General features: G+C 41.2%; 1 protein-coding gene across 1 annotated transcript; it reads right to left on the bottom strand.

Moving 5' to 3' along the window:
- Positions 1-332: 332 nt before the first annotated feature.
- LOC142750199 (toll-like receptor 1) lies at positions 333-10,120 on the bottom strand. Its single transcript, XM_075859102.1, has 2 exons — positions 10,041-10,120; positions 333-5,398 (listed from the first exon to the last, which is right to left on the bottom strand). Exon 2 carries the CDS (start codon positions 5,356-5,358, stop codon positions 2,971-2,973), a length of 2,388 nt encoding a protein of 795 aa, XP_075715217.1. The 5' UTR covers positions 5,359-5,398; positions 10,041-10,120; the 3' UTR covers positions 333-2,970.
- Positions 10,121-16,879: the final 6,759 nt, after the last annotated feature.

The following is a 16,879-nucleotide window of genomic DNA, read 5'->3' on the forward strand; positions in this document are numbered from 1 at the left end:
GGATCCTGTTAGATCCTTATGTGCTGTCTTATACTAACACATTAACAATACTGAAGTGTTTAGACAGTGAATAGACATTCCACGGGATGTCTCATCACAATCTCTGCACTTCGTTACGCTGTCTGTGGTAGTTACAGCAGAGGAAGCGTAATCTCGTTGTAAACTGTCATCTACAGCGCAATCTCGCGAGATCACGCTTCCTCTGCTGTAACTACCATAGAAACAGTAACGAAGTGCAGAGATTGTGAAAAGACATCCCGTGGAATGTCTATTCACTGTCTAAACACTTCAGTATCGTTAATGTGTTAGTATAAGACAGCACATAGAATACATACATATGTAGGAGATAGGGCACTTATAATGTGGTGACAGAGCCTCTTTAAACAAGTCAGAATTAGAAGTGGACATACCATATGTGTGCTCTGTGCAGCAGCACAATGACCTAGCAGATAAGGGGCCCTCTGCTACCTCAAAAGCAGCTAGCAAAATCCTACTGTCTATTCGATGTAAGTTACTGAGCTAATGATTTTCATAGCTCACAATAACTGGTGGATTGTTGGAGAGACATAAGGGGGTGCTCTATGATAAGGGGGTGCTCTAAGATAAGGAGGATGCTCTATGATTTGAGAGCAAGGAGCCCATAAATTGTTCTTGCACGTAGACCCTCTGCTGGCTTTGTCCACCCCTGGTCAGAATAGCAGTCTGCAAATTACTGAGTAATAAGAGGAAACGTTTATATACTAAACAGTATTTATTAGATAAAACAAAGATTTCTGCACTTCCGTCATCAATGTAAAACTTCAATCTGGTTTCACTTCTCTTTCAGACTTCCGAGTTTTATCTACAGTATTTAATCCAGTAAATGTGGCTTGAATTGTTTACTATCTATTATATATATTCTCTATTAAAATACACATAAATCTAATCTCTGTATTACTTCTAATTTTCTATAAACACATATATACACATTCAATTAAAGTCACAAAACATATTTATGCTTGGTCAGTGAAAGTACAACAAAACATCTGTACACTATACACCCCTTATTCACTAACCATGCGGCATGCTTTAAATTGTCCTATAAAACTGGGCAATATCTTATCTTTTTATATTATGACTTTTTATGGAAACATATGTTTCAATCGTGCTTCTACCGAGGGCTTGAACATGCAATTGCTTTATCTCTTACATAGTACACTGCAATACTCCATTATTACAAACAGTGAGGAAGATAAAATTATGGCACTCCCCCATATGATTGTATTATTTTCTTTTATTGTGGCATCCAGCAAAAATAAAAGCGTATAAGGGAGGACAAAGCAGATTGCATAGAAGTGTAGCGCCTCTCCTGTATTAGGGTATGTTCACACGCTTAGCAAAAACGTCTGAAAATACAGAGCTGTTTTTTCACGGCCGTTTTTGGAGCTGTTTTTCTATAGAATCAATGAAAAACGTCTCCAAAAAACGGCCGAGCAAAAAACGCCCCATCGGCACAGGTCGCCGTATTTCCCATTGAAATCAATGGGCAGATGTCTGTAGATGTTCTGCTTCCGATTTTTCAGCCGTTGAAAACATGCACATACCCTTACTGTTACACTGACAGGCAGTCTTTTAGGCCCTGACTTAGCCTAACTTCCATGGCAGACCTGGGAGCCTTTGTAAGACCACATGCTGCTGTGGCAAATCTTTGGCACCCCACAATTGCCCATCATTGGAGGTGTGATGGGCTTACAGAGGAAGCTTAGGTGTTGCAGTTACTAATGACCGTGGCATCTAATAGGTTGAACAACTAGGACCATACCATCTTTGCTATGGCGCTGCGCGGGTACTACGTACCGTGATGCAGGAATGGGTTAAAGGTGTTGTCTCATCACAGACAACCCCTTTCAACTGAACGCTGTGGGTCTGACTTCTGATACCCCCAGCAAACACCTGATTTTGTTGTGGAAACTTTGGCCAGACAGACAGGAAATGTACAATTAAAAACCAGCCATTCAAATGGTCATCCATGTAATAAATGTACTGCTCGGGTCTGCAAGAGCGGGAGCCGATTCTAAAGTTGTTTTCACATAATCATTATTTAACACCTATCCACAGGATAAGTGATAAATATCTGATTGGTGCGGGTCTGACCGCTGGAATCCCCACCGATCACGAGAGCTGGCTTACCATGGCAAAGTTGGGAGCCCCATAGTAATGAAGCGGAAGTGTGCATGCTCGACAATTACTTCAATCATTCCTATGGAACGGTCAAGCAGTATCTTCAGCAGCCCCATAGATAGTAATGGAGTGGTGGCTGAGCATGCGCACTACACTCTAATCCTATGGGGTGCCCGGGAACGTCAAGGTAAGCCTATTCTTGTGATCGATGGGGGGCCCAGTGGTCGGACCCAGAACTATCAGATATTTATCAACTATTCTGTGGTTGGGTGATAAATATTGATTATGGAAAAACCCTTTCCCTCTGTTCTGGCTCATTGAGGGGGGTCCCGAGAAAAGACTTCCATATGCCCTAATAGGACAAATAGACAGGGGTTGTCTTCATGACAGAACACATTTAACCACTGACCTTACTATTTATTGAAACTATTTGGACACAGCGCAGAGACACCAGCCATACTAAGCCTAAGCCTCTAATGTAGTCACTAGTATATCTTGTCTTACTTTTGATGGTTTTTAAAGGAACATTGGATGGCAACCAAAGCATATTTGCTGGCATCATAAAAACAAATTGGCTGGTGGCATGTGTGGGCATAAGTGACAGATAAAACAGTAGTCTGTTTTGTGTCCCTGGTCCAAAGATGATACACTTTTTAACTAGAAATAGTGCCACTCTTGGCCTCATTTAAGTGAATTTAACTGCACAGTAATACTAGACACAGCCCATGAATATAGGTTGCACTTTTTCTGGAGAAAAGCAGCCATATTTTTTAGTCTCATACAATCCCTTTAAGTAAGAAACGAAATAATTTATGTACTTGGCACATTTGGATCAGAAATAGAGCTCAAATGTTCTAATTCAGACAAATTAATATGTATTGATGCCCTTAAATGGGCCCAGAAAAGAGCGCGCTTGCTTTTTTCCTTTGGCCATTCCAGATAGGTTCTTTGTTTCATGAGAGCTTTTAATTTGAAATACCTTGCAGGAATAAGATATTGTGGGATTGGTTCCAGTAGAATAAGGATAAGGTTGTCTGTGTTCTCGGAATAAAGTTTATGATGAGCAAAATACAGTTCGTAATGACACCACTCGCTCTGAACAAAGTGTGGGGATAACACAAAGATTGATTTGTAGCTATTGTCAATGCAGTTTATGATGTTTTCCACTATGCTTTTTCCTGGGGTAAAATTTCTTTCATGATGACAGATACGTATTTCGTCCATGCTTTGAATGCTGGGCAACATAATATTCTTCACCCAAGATGAATCATTTTCACTATAGGAGACGAAAGCATGAAAGGAGAAATCCTTTTTGAGTTCCTGGTAGCCTTTTTTGGATTTCCTGGCCCTATGCTTTGTCCTTGCCAATTGCCAGGCCATTTTTAGAAACCAAGGTATATCAAAGTACTTACACAGACCAAAAATTAGAAAAAGGCCTATGATTATTGGGGCAACAATAACTGGAACCATTATAAAAACATTACAATACATCTCCGGCAGGTAGAAATCTTTCAATCGAACACCTTTTAAATCATCGGGTCGTTCACAAACATAGGCATCTGGCCAACCAATGTACTTCCCTGGGGACTTTCTTCTCTCACGTATGAATTTTTTTATCTCACAAAAACAATGGAATGGGTTGTTTCCAATGTTAATTTGTTCCAGCCCTGAGCAGTTTTTAAGAGATGTGGCGGATGGATATGGAAACTGGTTGTACTCAACAGTTATTATCATTAGACGGGGGAACAATGTGCAGTCTGGCAGATCAGAGAGTCTATTATATCCAAGATCAAGGTATTCTACATTTGTCAAGTGGGTTATTTCCAATGGAACACCTGATATATCATTCTTCCGCAAATTAACCATTGTGACATTTTTGGGTAAACATTGAAACACAGAGTTGGGCAATGAACAAGATACCATCCTTAACTTTCTTATGCCCGGTGACCAATGGCAGTCTTCTTCGTTATAATCGAGAAGATTCCGGCTGATATCTAGATATTGTAGGGATGTCATGCTCTCCGTCATGAGGCTTACTTTGGACAACTTTTGTAACTTATTTCCTGCCAGTTTTAAAGTTTTCAACTTCGTCAGTGTCAAACAGTTCTGAAAAACATCATCTGTGATGGCATTATTAGAAAAGTCTATGTACTCAAAGGAGCTAGATTTTAAAGGACAAGCCATAAAAAGTAAATTGCCATTGTTAATAGTAAGATTTTTGATGTTCATTTCAGAAAACAGTCTATACAGGTGCATTTGATTAAATATAAAAACTTCAATTGCAACATGTTCAATCAAAAGTTCTTTCATAGAAGTGTTAGAGTAGTCAAACTGCATCTTGTATATCAATCCCTGAATTGTGAAATTATATAGGTGTAAACTTTCCAGAGACGAGTACCATATTTTCTGAAGAATGTGGACAAGATTAGTCCATAATAGGCCAAAGTTCCTCATGGTTAAATGGGTAACCCGAGAGTTATTGACTATTGCCGAAATATATTCATCTTGGACTTTTCCTGCCTCCCATTTCCCAAAATTGGATAGTTCCAAAAGCTTTGATGTGTTAACAGCATCAAAAAGTACATTGAAAAGGTATTTTTGCTTAGATAGTGATGAAAGATGTAAGCAGTTTGTATTCAACACTAGGAGGCTAGAATTTTCATATTCATATAAACCATTCAAGTCAATGAACACATGCTGCAGTCGTAAATGAGAAACAGACTCCAAATCCGATTTAAGAATGTTAGCTGCACCAAGACCTAAGTATTCCAGCCGCAAAAGATTCGTTAAGTATCTACAAACAGACAACGTTGTGAAATTATTGGAGGAAATGTCCAGATGACGAAGGTGACCTGGAAAGATACTGGAGATATTTTCAAGCCAGTTATTGGATAAATCCAAGTGTTCCAGATAATTGTTAGAGTCAAAAACTTTCGAGTCAATCTCAGTGATTTGATTATGTGACATAATGAGGACTTTGAGATCCAGCAAGTAACCAAAGTCGGTTGTTTCCAGTTTTTGGATGTAATTGTGTGATAGATCCAGCACTGTTGTATGTGGGGGCAGATTCGTTGGTACTTTGGTCAGTGACATGTAGGAGTAATTAGCAATAATGTCACTGCTCTCAATTACTGGATGTTTATCACATAGTGAGCACATGAAGACGGCCATCAGGGCGAGAATGAACATTGTAGCCATAGTTCTACAGACGTCCTGGTTATTTAATACTGTTTTTACACTGCAAATAAAATATATATTAGTTCTTTCCATGGTATTCATTCAATTAAAAGCAATACCACAGAGAAAGCAAAAATACTACTTCAAAATGTAATCTCAAAATGCATTAAAATAAATGGGCCTTCCAGGATTGTAATGCATAGCTTTTATATCAGTACTGTACCTTCAGTATATCATTAAACATAATAAAATACATGAATGCAGTATCAGAATACACACAGGGTTTGTCTATACTTTGTAACCTCGTAGACACATAAGCCTGCTGTGTACACAAAATGGTCCAAAATTTCAAATCAACACAATTTGCATTTTTATTTTGGATGCATGGTCACCTTACTTTAGATTTGTTTAGGCAGTACAATTCACATTTTATTAAACCTGTTATTTCAGGTTTATTTTCTGAATTGATGTCGATTTATTTGGCTGAATCTGTTATAACTTCAAAGGATATGTCTCCTTATTCAATGGATGACTTTACATAGAGACTCTTTAAAAGAAACCTGTCACCAGATTATAAGTGCCCTATCCCCTACATAATGTGATTGGCGCTGTAATGTAGATAACAGTGGTTTTTATTTTGAAAAACTATAAATGTTGAGCAAGTTATGAACAATTTCAGATTTATGCTAATTACTTTCTTAATAGACAACTGGGGATGTTTTTACTTTTTTACCAACTGGGCATTGTAAAGAGAAGTGTATGACGCTGACCAATCAGCGTCATACACTTCTCTCCATTCATTTTTAGCATTACTCATTACTCGCAGCACACGCTGTACTGTCACATACTCCCACATTAACTTTAACGAAGTGTCTTGGGAGTAAATAGACATTGCCTCCAGCCGGGACGCGATGTCTATTCACACTCCCGACACTTCGGTAAAGTTTCTGTGAATGACAGCACAGCGTGATCTCACGAGATCATGCCGTGCTGTGTGAGTAAGTACCACAGAAACTTTACCGAAGTGTCGGGAGTGTGAATAGACATCGCGTCCTCCTGGAGGTGATGTCTATTCACTCTCAAGACACTTTGGTAAAGTTAATGTGGGAGTATGTGACAGTACAACGTGATCTCGCGAGATCACGCTGTGTTGCGTGTACTGCTAAAAATGAATGGAGAGAAGTGTATGACGCTGATTGGTCAGCGTCATACACTTATTTTCACAACGCCCAGTTGCTAAAAAAGTAAAGACACACACAGTTGTCTATTAAGAAAGTAATTAGCATAAATCTAAAATTGTGCATAACTTGCTCAAAATTTATTGTTTTTCAAAATAAAAAACACTGTTGTTATCTACATTACAGTGCCGATCACATTATGTAGGAGATAGGGCACTTATAATGTGGTGACAGAGCCTCTTTAAGTACAATCTTAGGCACGAAGTGGACAAGAAGGTAAGAAGAAAAACTCAAAAGCTAATGTTTATAGCCCAAAAATCATCAGGAAAAAGAAAAAATAGCAATAACAAGTAAAACCTACATGAGAAAAACGGGCATAGTGGATGAAAGTGGGGTAGATAGAACAATAATATATTAAGGGTCAAACCTAGATGGCACCCAAATGTGGGGCACAAACAAAAGCTGTTCTTTCGTTTTTTGGCCACTTACTTCAACTGTATAGTTTATCTAATTATGCATATATAATAATAAAAAAATAGGCAGCACTCCAAAGATAAGTGAAAATAAGTTTGGACTTTTTAGCCCTCATGCAATGTTTCAGTCCTTGTCTTCAGGACCTTTCTTAAACTACCATTATTTATAATTATGCATATACACTACCGTTCAAAAGTTTAGGGTCACTTAGAAATTTCCTTATTTTTGCAAGAAAAGCACAGTTTTTTTCAATGAAGATAACATTAAATTAATCAGAAATACACTCTATACATTGTTAATGTGCTAAATGACTATTCTAGCTGCAATCGTCTGGTTTTTAATGCAATATCTACATAGGTGTATAGGGGCCCATTTCCAGCAACCATCACTCCAGTGTTCTAATGGTACATTGTGTTTGCTAACTGTGTTAGAAGGCTAATGGATGATTAGAAAACACTTGAAAACCCTTGTGCAATTATGTTAGCACCGCTGTAAACGGTTTTGCTGTTTAGAGGAGCTATAAAACTGACCTTCCTTTGAGCTAGTTGAGAATCTGGAGCATTACATTTGTGGGTTCGATTAAACTCTAAAAATGGCTAGAAAAAGAGAGCTTTCATATGAAACTCGACAGTCTATTCTTGTTCTTAGAAATGAAGGCTATTCCATGCGAGAAATTGCCAAGAAACTGAAGATTTCCTACAACGGTGTGTACTACTCCCTTCAGAGGACAGCACAAACAGGCTCTAACCAGAGTAGAAAGAGAAGTGGGAGGCCCCGCTGCACAACTGAGCAATAAGACAAGTACATTAGAGTCTCTAGTTTGAGAAATAGACGCTTCACAGGTCCTCAACTGGCAGCTTCATTAAATAGTACCCGCAAAACGCCAGTGTCAACATCTACAGTGAAGAGGCGACTCCGGGATGCTGGCCTTCAGGGCAGAGTGGCAAAGAAAAAGCCATATCTGAGACTGGCTAATAAAAGGAAAAGATTAATATGGGCAAAAGCACACAGACATTGGACAGAGGAAGACTGGAAAAAAGTGTTATGGAAAGACTAATCGAAGTTTGAGGTGTTTGGATCACACAGAAGAACATTTGTGAGACGCAGAACAACTGAAAAGATGCTGGAAGGGTGCCTGACACAATCTGTCAAGCATGGTGGAGGTAATGTGATGGTCTGGGGTTGCTTTGGTGCTGGTAAAGTGGAAGATTTGTACAAGGTAAAAGGGATTTTGAATAAGGAAGGCTATCACTCCATTTTGCAACGCCATGCCATACAATGTGGACAGCGCTTGATTGGAGCCAATTTCCTCCTACAACAGGACAATGACCCAAAGCACACCTCCAAATTATGCAAGAACTATTTAGGGAAGAAGCAGGCAGCTGGTATTCTATCTGTAATGGAGTGGCCAGCGCAGTCACCAGATCTCAACCCCATAGAGCTGTTGTGGGAGCAGCTTGACCGTATGGTACACAAGAAGTGCCAATCCAACTTGTGAGAGGGGCTTCTGGAAGCATGGGTTGAAATTTCTCCCAATTACCTCAGTAAATTAACAGCTAGAATGCCAAAGGTCTGCAATGCTGTAATTGCTGCAAATGGAGCATTCTTTGACGAAAGCAAAGTTTGAAGGAGAAAATTATTATTTGAAATAAAAATCATTATTTCTAACCTTGTCAATGTCTTGACTATATTTTCTAGTCATTTTGCAACTAATTTGATAAATATAAGTGTGAGTTTTCATGGAAAACACAAAATTGTCTAGGTGACCACAAACTTTTGAACGGTAGTATAGGTATAAAATATGGTACCTTCAAGGTCTTTAGTTACATTGGCACCTTATCTGGCTATTACCGTCCTACAGCGAGGTCATCTAGATTTCACCCATTATACTATATTACTGTAACTGAGAAACCAGACATGCAGTATTTCTAACTTGTATTTACCAACTAAGATCCGTTGGTATCTGTTGCTCCAACCTGTAGCCGTACAACTGTTGTGAAACTACAACACCCAGCATGCCCTGACAGCCACATGCAGCTATAGAGCCGCAGTTTGGAGACCACTGATCTAAGCCCACAGTCGCTTGTGCTCACGTTTTGTTTTTTTTTAGGCAACTTTAACTTCTTCCAACTTAGCTGTCCGATTCTGTGCCTTTTATTGTTCACTACATGTCTCCTACATATTTTTCTGTATCACAGGTTTCTTAATAAAACAAAAGAGGAACAGATGACATTGGGGGGCAGGGCGGACGATTTGGTTGCTGTTTGAAATAAATCAAATACGTGACATGCTGCTATTTGTCCCATATAAAAATGTGGCCGGTAAAATAAAGGAAAATGTGCCCTTACAGCCATCTACCATTCAACGCCATCCATACCTATTTTAACAGAAACAACATAGCCTTAAACTGTGGAGTAAGCCTCGTACAGTCTGTCTGTATTAGGCTTTAAATGGTTGTACACCTATATTTAGGTAGAGTGAATCAATTAATCATGCAATCTCGCTAAATCGGGGGCAAAACGGTGCAGTTTTGTCGCAGTACTTCGAGAAAAATTATGCTACAGATTTAATAATGTTCAGCATGTCCATTACTGACGCGGATCTACGTACTTGGACCGAAATTTCAAATCGGAGGTTTGTGCTTTTCTGCTGCGGATTATTCTTAAAATCCACTGCAGATGTGCCTAATGCAAAACCTCAGCATGGAAGATAGCCTAACTGAAGAATTTTATATTATTCTATTTATTGTATCTGGCAAGTGAGCTGGAGAAACAAGTACAAACTATGATCTCACAGGTGAAACAGGTTTTGCTGGAAGGTACATGGACATTAAACCTATTATTTAGTTACAGAAAGGTGTAATGCCGCAGAAAGCCTACAGGAAGCGGTCACTGAAAGTGAATAAGTTAGAAAAGGAACACGATGTTATGTATCAGGTGCGGCAGTTACGAATTCAATGCTCTTAGCAGATTTCAGGATAAAATACACTAAATAAAATACAAATACTAAGAATCAATAAAAAACATTTGCTGAATGCTGATCCATACTCACAGAGGTCGGAGAATATTGGGACTACGCCAAGGTTGGCCGGTAGTGGTGTGTTGTGCATCAGAGTAGCGTTCTGTGACAAATACAGCACAGCACTGGCAGAACAGGAAGAACCAGCACTTGTATACAAAGCACTGCACGCTGCCCCTGTCTGTCACTGGAAGATCATTGGTTCACTGTTGCAATTGAATATTTCATCATTTGGAAACAGAAAAAAACATCTTAGCTAAGTATAATGATATATTGTATTGTAGCAAGGGCAAAATGAGGGTGTGTTTGCAAAAGTTGGAGCTTTAAAACAACCAGGGAGTTTGTCTAGGAAAGGTCTAGCTGGGGTTTTACTGAAAATCTGTAAAGGGCCCTGTTGCTGTTCCATACAAAAGTCCAAATAATTGTTTTTTTTCTTTTAAGGCATTTGTATTACAAAGATAATAAAGGTACTGTACGATAGGTGGCATCTTACCCATGGGACTCCTCTGTAACCAAGAACCAGAGGTGTAGCTAGGGGTATAGCAGAGGGGGGCCAAACATATGTGAGTGGGCCACAACCTAGTGGGCCCCCCCCCCCAACGCATGTAACACGCAGGTTTGAGCTGTTACCAATCACATCTAAGTTCATAACTTAGATGTAATAGACTACACGTCACAAGAGAAAGGGGGGGGGGGAGACCCAGCAGGCTGGTGGGCATAAGACTTTTACAAGGAAAAACTAATTTGCAATGGAGCAAAAAAGAGGGAAGTGCCCTTGTTCCCAGAGATATGTATATATTAACCCCTTAATGACAAGCCTATTTTAGGCCTTAAAGAGGCTCTGTCACCAGATTTTGCAACTCCTATCTGCTATTGCAGCAGATAGGCGCTGCAATGTAGATTACAGTAACGTTTTTATTTTTTTTAAAACGAGCATTTTTGGCCAAGTTATGACCATTTTTGTAGTTATGCAAATGAGGCTTGCAAAAGTCCAAGTGGGTGTGTTTAAAAGTAAAAGTCCAAGTGGGCGTGTATTATGTGCGTACATCGGGGTGTTTTTAATACTTTTACTAGCTGGACGCTCTGAAGAGAAGTATCATCCACTTCTCTTCAGAACGCCCAGCTTCTGACAGTGCAGATCTGTGACGTCACTCACAGGTCCTGCATCGTGTCGGCCACATCGGCACCAGAGGCTACAGTTGAGTCTGCAGCAGCATCAGTGTTTGCAGGTAAGATCGACTTACCTGCAAACGCTGATGCTGCTGCAGAATCAACTGTAGCCTCTGGTGCCGATGTGGCCGACACGATGCAGGACCTGTGAGTGACGTCACAGATCTGCACTGTCAGAAGCTGGGCGTTCTGAAGAGAAGAGGATGATACTTCTCTTCAGAGCGCCCAGCTAGTGAAAGTATTAAAAACGCCCCGATGTACGCACATAATACACGCCCACTTGGACTTTTACTTTTAAACACACCCACTTGGACTTTTGCAAGCCTCATTTGCATAACTACAAAAATGGTCATAACTTGGCCAAAAATGCTCGTTTTTTAAAAATAAAAACGTTACTGTAATCTACATTGCAGCGCCTATCTGCTGCAATAGCAGATAGGGGTTGCAAAATCTGGTGACAGAGCCTCTTTAACCCCTTCCCGCCATTGGACGTATATGTACGTCCTGGAAAGCATTGACTTCACGCAAAATGACGTACAATGTTTGGCACCGGCTCAGAAGCTGAGTCGGTGCCATCATCACCGGATCTCAGCTGTATCTTACAGCTGACATCCGACTGTAACGGTGGGGACCGAACTAGGTTAACCCCTTCCCGCCCTAGCCACTTTTGACCTTCCTGACAGAGCCTCATTTTTCAAATCTGACATGTTCACTTTATGTGGTAATAACTCTGGAATGCTTTCACCTATCCAAGCGATTCTGAGATTGTTTTCTCGTGACACATTGCACTTTAAGTTACTAGCAAAATTTGCTCGATATGTTCTATATTTAATTGTGAATAACACCGAAAATTAGCGAAAAATTGCAAAAATTAGCATTTTTCTCAATTTAAATGTATCTGCTTGTAAGACAGGCAGTTATACCACACAAAATGGTTGCTAATTAACATCACCCATATGTCTACTTTAGATTGGCATCGTTTTTTGAACATCCTTTTATTTTTCTATGACATCACAAGGCCTACAACTTTAGCAGCAATTTCTCACATTTTCAAGAAAATGTCAAAAGGCCATTTTTACAGGGGCCAGTTCAGTTGTGAAGTGGCTTTGAGGGCCTTATATATTAGAAACCCCCAAAAAGTCACCCCATTTTAAAAACTTCACCCCTCAAAGTATTCAAAACAGCATTTAGAAAATGTCTTAACCCTTTACACATTTCACAGGAATTAAAGCAAAGTAGAGGTGGAATTTACAAATTTCATATTTATTGGCAGAAATAAATTTTTAATACTATTTTTTTATTACACAGAAGGTTTTAGCAGAGAAATTCAACTCAATATTTGTTGCCCAGTCTCTGCAGTTTTAGGAAATATCCCACATGTGGTCGTAGCGTGCTACTGGAATGAAGCACAGGCCTCAGAAGCAAAGGAACACCTAGTGGATTTTGGGGCCTTATTTTGTTAGAAGGGCTCTTGCAGTGACAAAACAGTACAAATCCCCCAAAAGTGACCCCATCTGGGAAACTAGACACCTCAAGGAAATTATCTAGGGGTATGGTGAGCATTTTGACCGCACAGGTTTTTTACAGAATTTATTGGAAGTAGGCCTTGAAAATTAAAATCAACATTTATTCAAAGAAAATTTAGGTTTAGCCATTTTTTTTCTCATTTCCACAAGGACTGAAGGAGAAAAAGCACCATAAAATTTGTAAAGCAATGTCTCCCGAGTAAAACAATACCCCACATGTGGTAATAAACGGATATTTGAACACAGGGCATGGCTTAGAAGGGATGGAGTGCCATTTGGCTTTGGGAGATCACATTTAGCAGGAATGGTTTGAGAGGCCTTGTCACATTTACAAAGCCCCTGAGGGGACTAAACAGTGGAAACCCCCCACAAGTGACCCCATCTGGGAAACTAGACACCTCAAGGAAATTATCTAGGGGTATGGTAAGCATTTTGACCGCACAGGTTTTTTACAGAATTTATTGGAAGTAGGCCGTGAAAATTAAAATCAACATTTATTCAAAGAAAATTTAGGTTTAGCCATTTTTTTTCTCATTTCCACAAGGACTGAAGGAGAAAAAGCACCGTAAAATTTGTAAAGCAATGTCTCCCGAGTAAAACAATACCCCACATGTGGTAATAAACGGATATTTGAACACAGGGCATGGCTTAGAAGGGATGGAGTGCCATTTGGCTTTGGGAGATCACATTTAGCAGGAATGGTTTGAGAGGCCTTGTCACATTTACAAAGCCCCTGAGGGGACTAAACAGTGGAAACCCCCCACAAGTGACCCCATCTGGGAAACTAGACACCTCAAGGAAATTATCTAGGGGTATGGTGAGCATTTTGACCGCACAGGTTTTTTACAGAATTTATTGGAAGTAGGCCGTGAAAATTAAAATCAACATTTATTCAAAGAAAATTTAGGTTTAGCCATTTTTTTTCTCATTTCCACAAGGACTGAAGGAGAAAAAGCACCGTAAAATTTGTAAAGCAATGTCTCCCGAGTAAAACAATACCCCACATGTGGTAATAAACGGATATTTGAACACAGGGCATGGCTTAGAAGGGATGGAGTGCCATTTGGCTTTGGGAGATCACATTTAGCAGGAATGGTTTGAGAGGCCTTGTCACATTTACAAAGCCCCTGAGGGGACTAAACAGTGGAAACCCCCCACAAGTGACCCCATTTCGGAAACTACACCCATTGAGGAAATTATCTAGGGGTATAGTGAGAATTTTTAGTTTTGTTTTAGGTGGTTTTTTTTTACAATTTTTAAATGATCAAATTTTAAATGGGGCTGGTCAGTAGAAAAATTAATAATTGGTCATGGCCAGTATGGGAGACAGAAAAGGTAAATAATGAATAAATAAATTAAAAATCCAAGGAGGTATGATATATTTTGAAACATTGGTTCATGCACAGGCCGGGATTTGTGGGACATGTCTCACAATGGTATGTGGTGTCCTTACGAATGCCTCGCTTGGCACACACACGGCATTTTTTTTGGGGCTTCTTTTTTTTTTCAGTGGGGGGGATTTCTGTCGGGAAATGCTGGCCGGGAATTATCCTACTGACGGAAGAGCCAGATGAACTGCCCTCTCCTTCCTGGTTACCAAACATCAGGGACTTTATGACCTTTTCCTGAAATTGCAGGAACGTACCTCCACTGCTGGCATATCTATAGAGGACAAAGGCGTTGTATAAAGCCATCTGTGTAAGATGCACAGACAGCTTCTTATACCATACTCTGGTCTTGCGCATGGCGTTGTATGGTTTTATAACCTGGTCGGACAGGTCAACGCCACCCATATACTTGTTGTACTCCTGTACACAATATGGTTTTGGGACTTGGGAAGTGGATCCACGTACAGGGACTAGGCTGCATCTGCTGTCGTGTATGCTGGTCAGTATAAGGACGTCCCTTTTATCCTTATACTTTAGGAGGAGCAGATTGTCGCAGCAGAAAGCTTTGCTCTCTCCTAATTTTAGGATCTGACCCAGCAATGTTTTGGGGAGGCCCTTCTTATTTTTGCGGATTGTTCCGCATGCCAAGGTGGATCTGGACAAGAGAACTTTTACTAAGGGGACACTGTTATAAAAGTTGTCCAGATAAAGATGATAGCCTTTCCCAAGTAAAGGATGGATAAGATCCCATACGATCTTTCCACTAATTCCAAGGAAAGGGGGGCATTCTGGGGGATCTATATGGGAGTCTTTTCCCTCATAGACCCTAAAGGAGTAGGTGTAACCGGTGGCACTTTCGCACAGCTTGTAGAGCTTTATGCCGTACCGGGCTCTTTTATTGGGTAGATACTGCCTGAAGTGCAGTCTACCCTTGAAGCTGACTAGGGATTCATCTACCGAAATATTTTGCTGGGGGGTATAAACGTGGGAAAAAATTTGGGAGTAGTGGGCAATCAATGGTCGTATTTTATATAGCCTATCAAAATTTGGGTCCTGTGGGGGTGGGCACTGGCTATTATCATTGTAATGAAGGAATTTCAGGATGGCTTCGAAGCGCTTCCTTGGCATTACTGTGCGGTAAATGGGGGTGTTATATAAAATATCAAGGGACCAATAGTCTCTAATCCTAGGCTTTTTTATTAGGCCAAAACTTAAAAATATGCCCCAAAACTTCCGCAATTCCACTAGGTTTGTGGGGGTCCAATTTTGGCTTCTCCCATAATAAGAGTCAGGGTTCTGGGCGATAAATTGTTCCGCATAGATGTTGGTCTGCTGGACCATTAACGCTAAAAGGGAGTCTGAAAAAAAAAGGTTAAAATAATCAATGGGGCTGAAACCCGTCATTTCAATTTGAATGCCTGAGCGGGCTGTAAACTCAGGCACCTGGGGGGTATAATTCTCTGCAGCTTCCCAGGTCAGCTCAGGCAGATCAGGAACTACGGCTCTTCTACGCCGACTGGGGGGTGCAGATTCAGAGTCACTGGATGCAGAGGAAGATGGAAGCACGAACTGCTCCTCACCTTCACTTGCGCTGTCCGTGTTGGAACACAGCATTGCAGATGCTTCCTCGGCTAAAAAGACTCTTTTGGCCATACTGAAAAACTTGTGCTACCTAACTAACTAAAAACAGGTTAGTGGGCACAAAAGGGCAGAAAAGCGGCAGATCGCTGTTTTTTTTTAACTTACGCACTGTATTTATTCCTGTCTCCGTCTCTCACAAGCTCTCTGACAGGAAAGAGCTTGTCAGAGACGGAGATGCCGGCAAACCACGGCTCCTGCGCTGTGATTGGCCTGTCAGTACTGACCAATCACAGCTCGTTTCCGGCACAGGGACCACTCTGATTGGTCCTGTTTGAATCCTGCTTTGTGATCGGGACGCTGTCACCATGTCTGTTGACATGGTGACAGTTTGAAGCTTGGGCATGCACAGCTTCCCCATGGCTCCTCTATCCCCCCCACGGGTGCAATAGGCAGGCACCACTGCTACTGCGCTGTGATTGGCCTGTCAGTACTGACCAATCACAGCTCGTTTCCGGCACAGGGACCACTCTGATTGGTCCTGTTTGAATCCTGCTTTGCGATCGGGACACTGTCACCATGTCTGTTGACATGGTGACAGTTTGAAGCTTGGGCATGCACAGCTTCCCCATGGCTCCTCTATTCCCCCCACGGGTGCAATAGGCAGGCAACACTGCTCCTGCGCTATGATTGGCCTGTCAGTACTGACCAATCACAGCTCGTTTCCGGCACAGGGACCACTCTGATTGGTCCTGTTTGAATCCTGCTTTGCGATCGGGACGCTGTCACCATGTCTGTTGACATGGTGACAGTTTGAAGCTTGGGCATGCACAGCTTCCCCATGGCTCCTCTATTCCCCCACGGGTGCAAAAGGCAGGCACACGCCGCTCATACTCGGAACTGGCTCCCGGCCGCTTTCGGAAGGAGACGCCGACGTGGCCTTGCTCGTGCAACTCCAGGTGGGCTTGAGGCTTCCGAAAATGCCATAAAAAAAAAAGATTTTTTTATTATGAAGGTAGAAAAATCAGCGGGACCGACCCGCGAGCGAGGCCGACGGGGAGTTCCAGGAGGTCGGCATGAGTTGGCCGTTCCTACCGCTCTTGCCCTGGAAGTCCACAGCGGGCGCTGCAGAGCTCCTACACGGCTGCCCCCGGTCTTGCACAGCTTCCCCATGGCTCCTGTATCCCCCCCACGGGTGCAGGCACACGCC

This window comes from Rhinoderma darwinii, chromosome 1 (assembly GCF_050947455.1).
Source record: "Rhinoderma darwinii isolate aRhiDar2 chromosome 1, aRhiDar2.hap1, whole genome shotgun sequence".
NCBI classification, from domain to species: domain Eukaryota; kingdom Metazoa; phylum Chordata; class Amphibia; order Anura; family Rhinodermatidae; genus Rhinoderma; species Rhinoderma darwinii.

What these genes read in the sequence shown, in the direction of transcription:
- LOC142750199 (XM_075859102.1), bottom strand. Translation starts at nt 5,358, where the DNA reads ATGGCTACAATGTTCATTCTCGCCCTGATGGCCGTCTTCATGTGCTCA.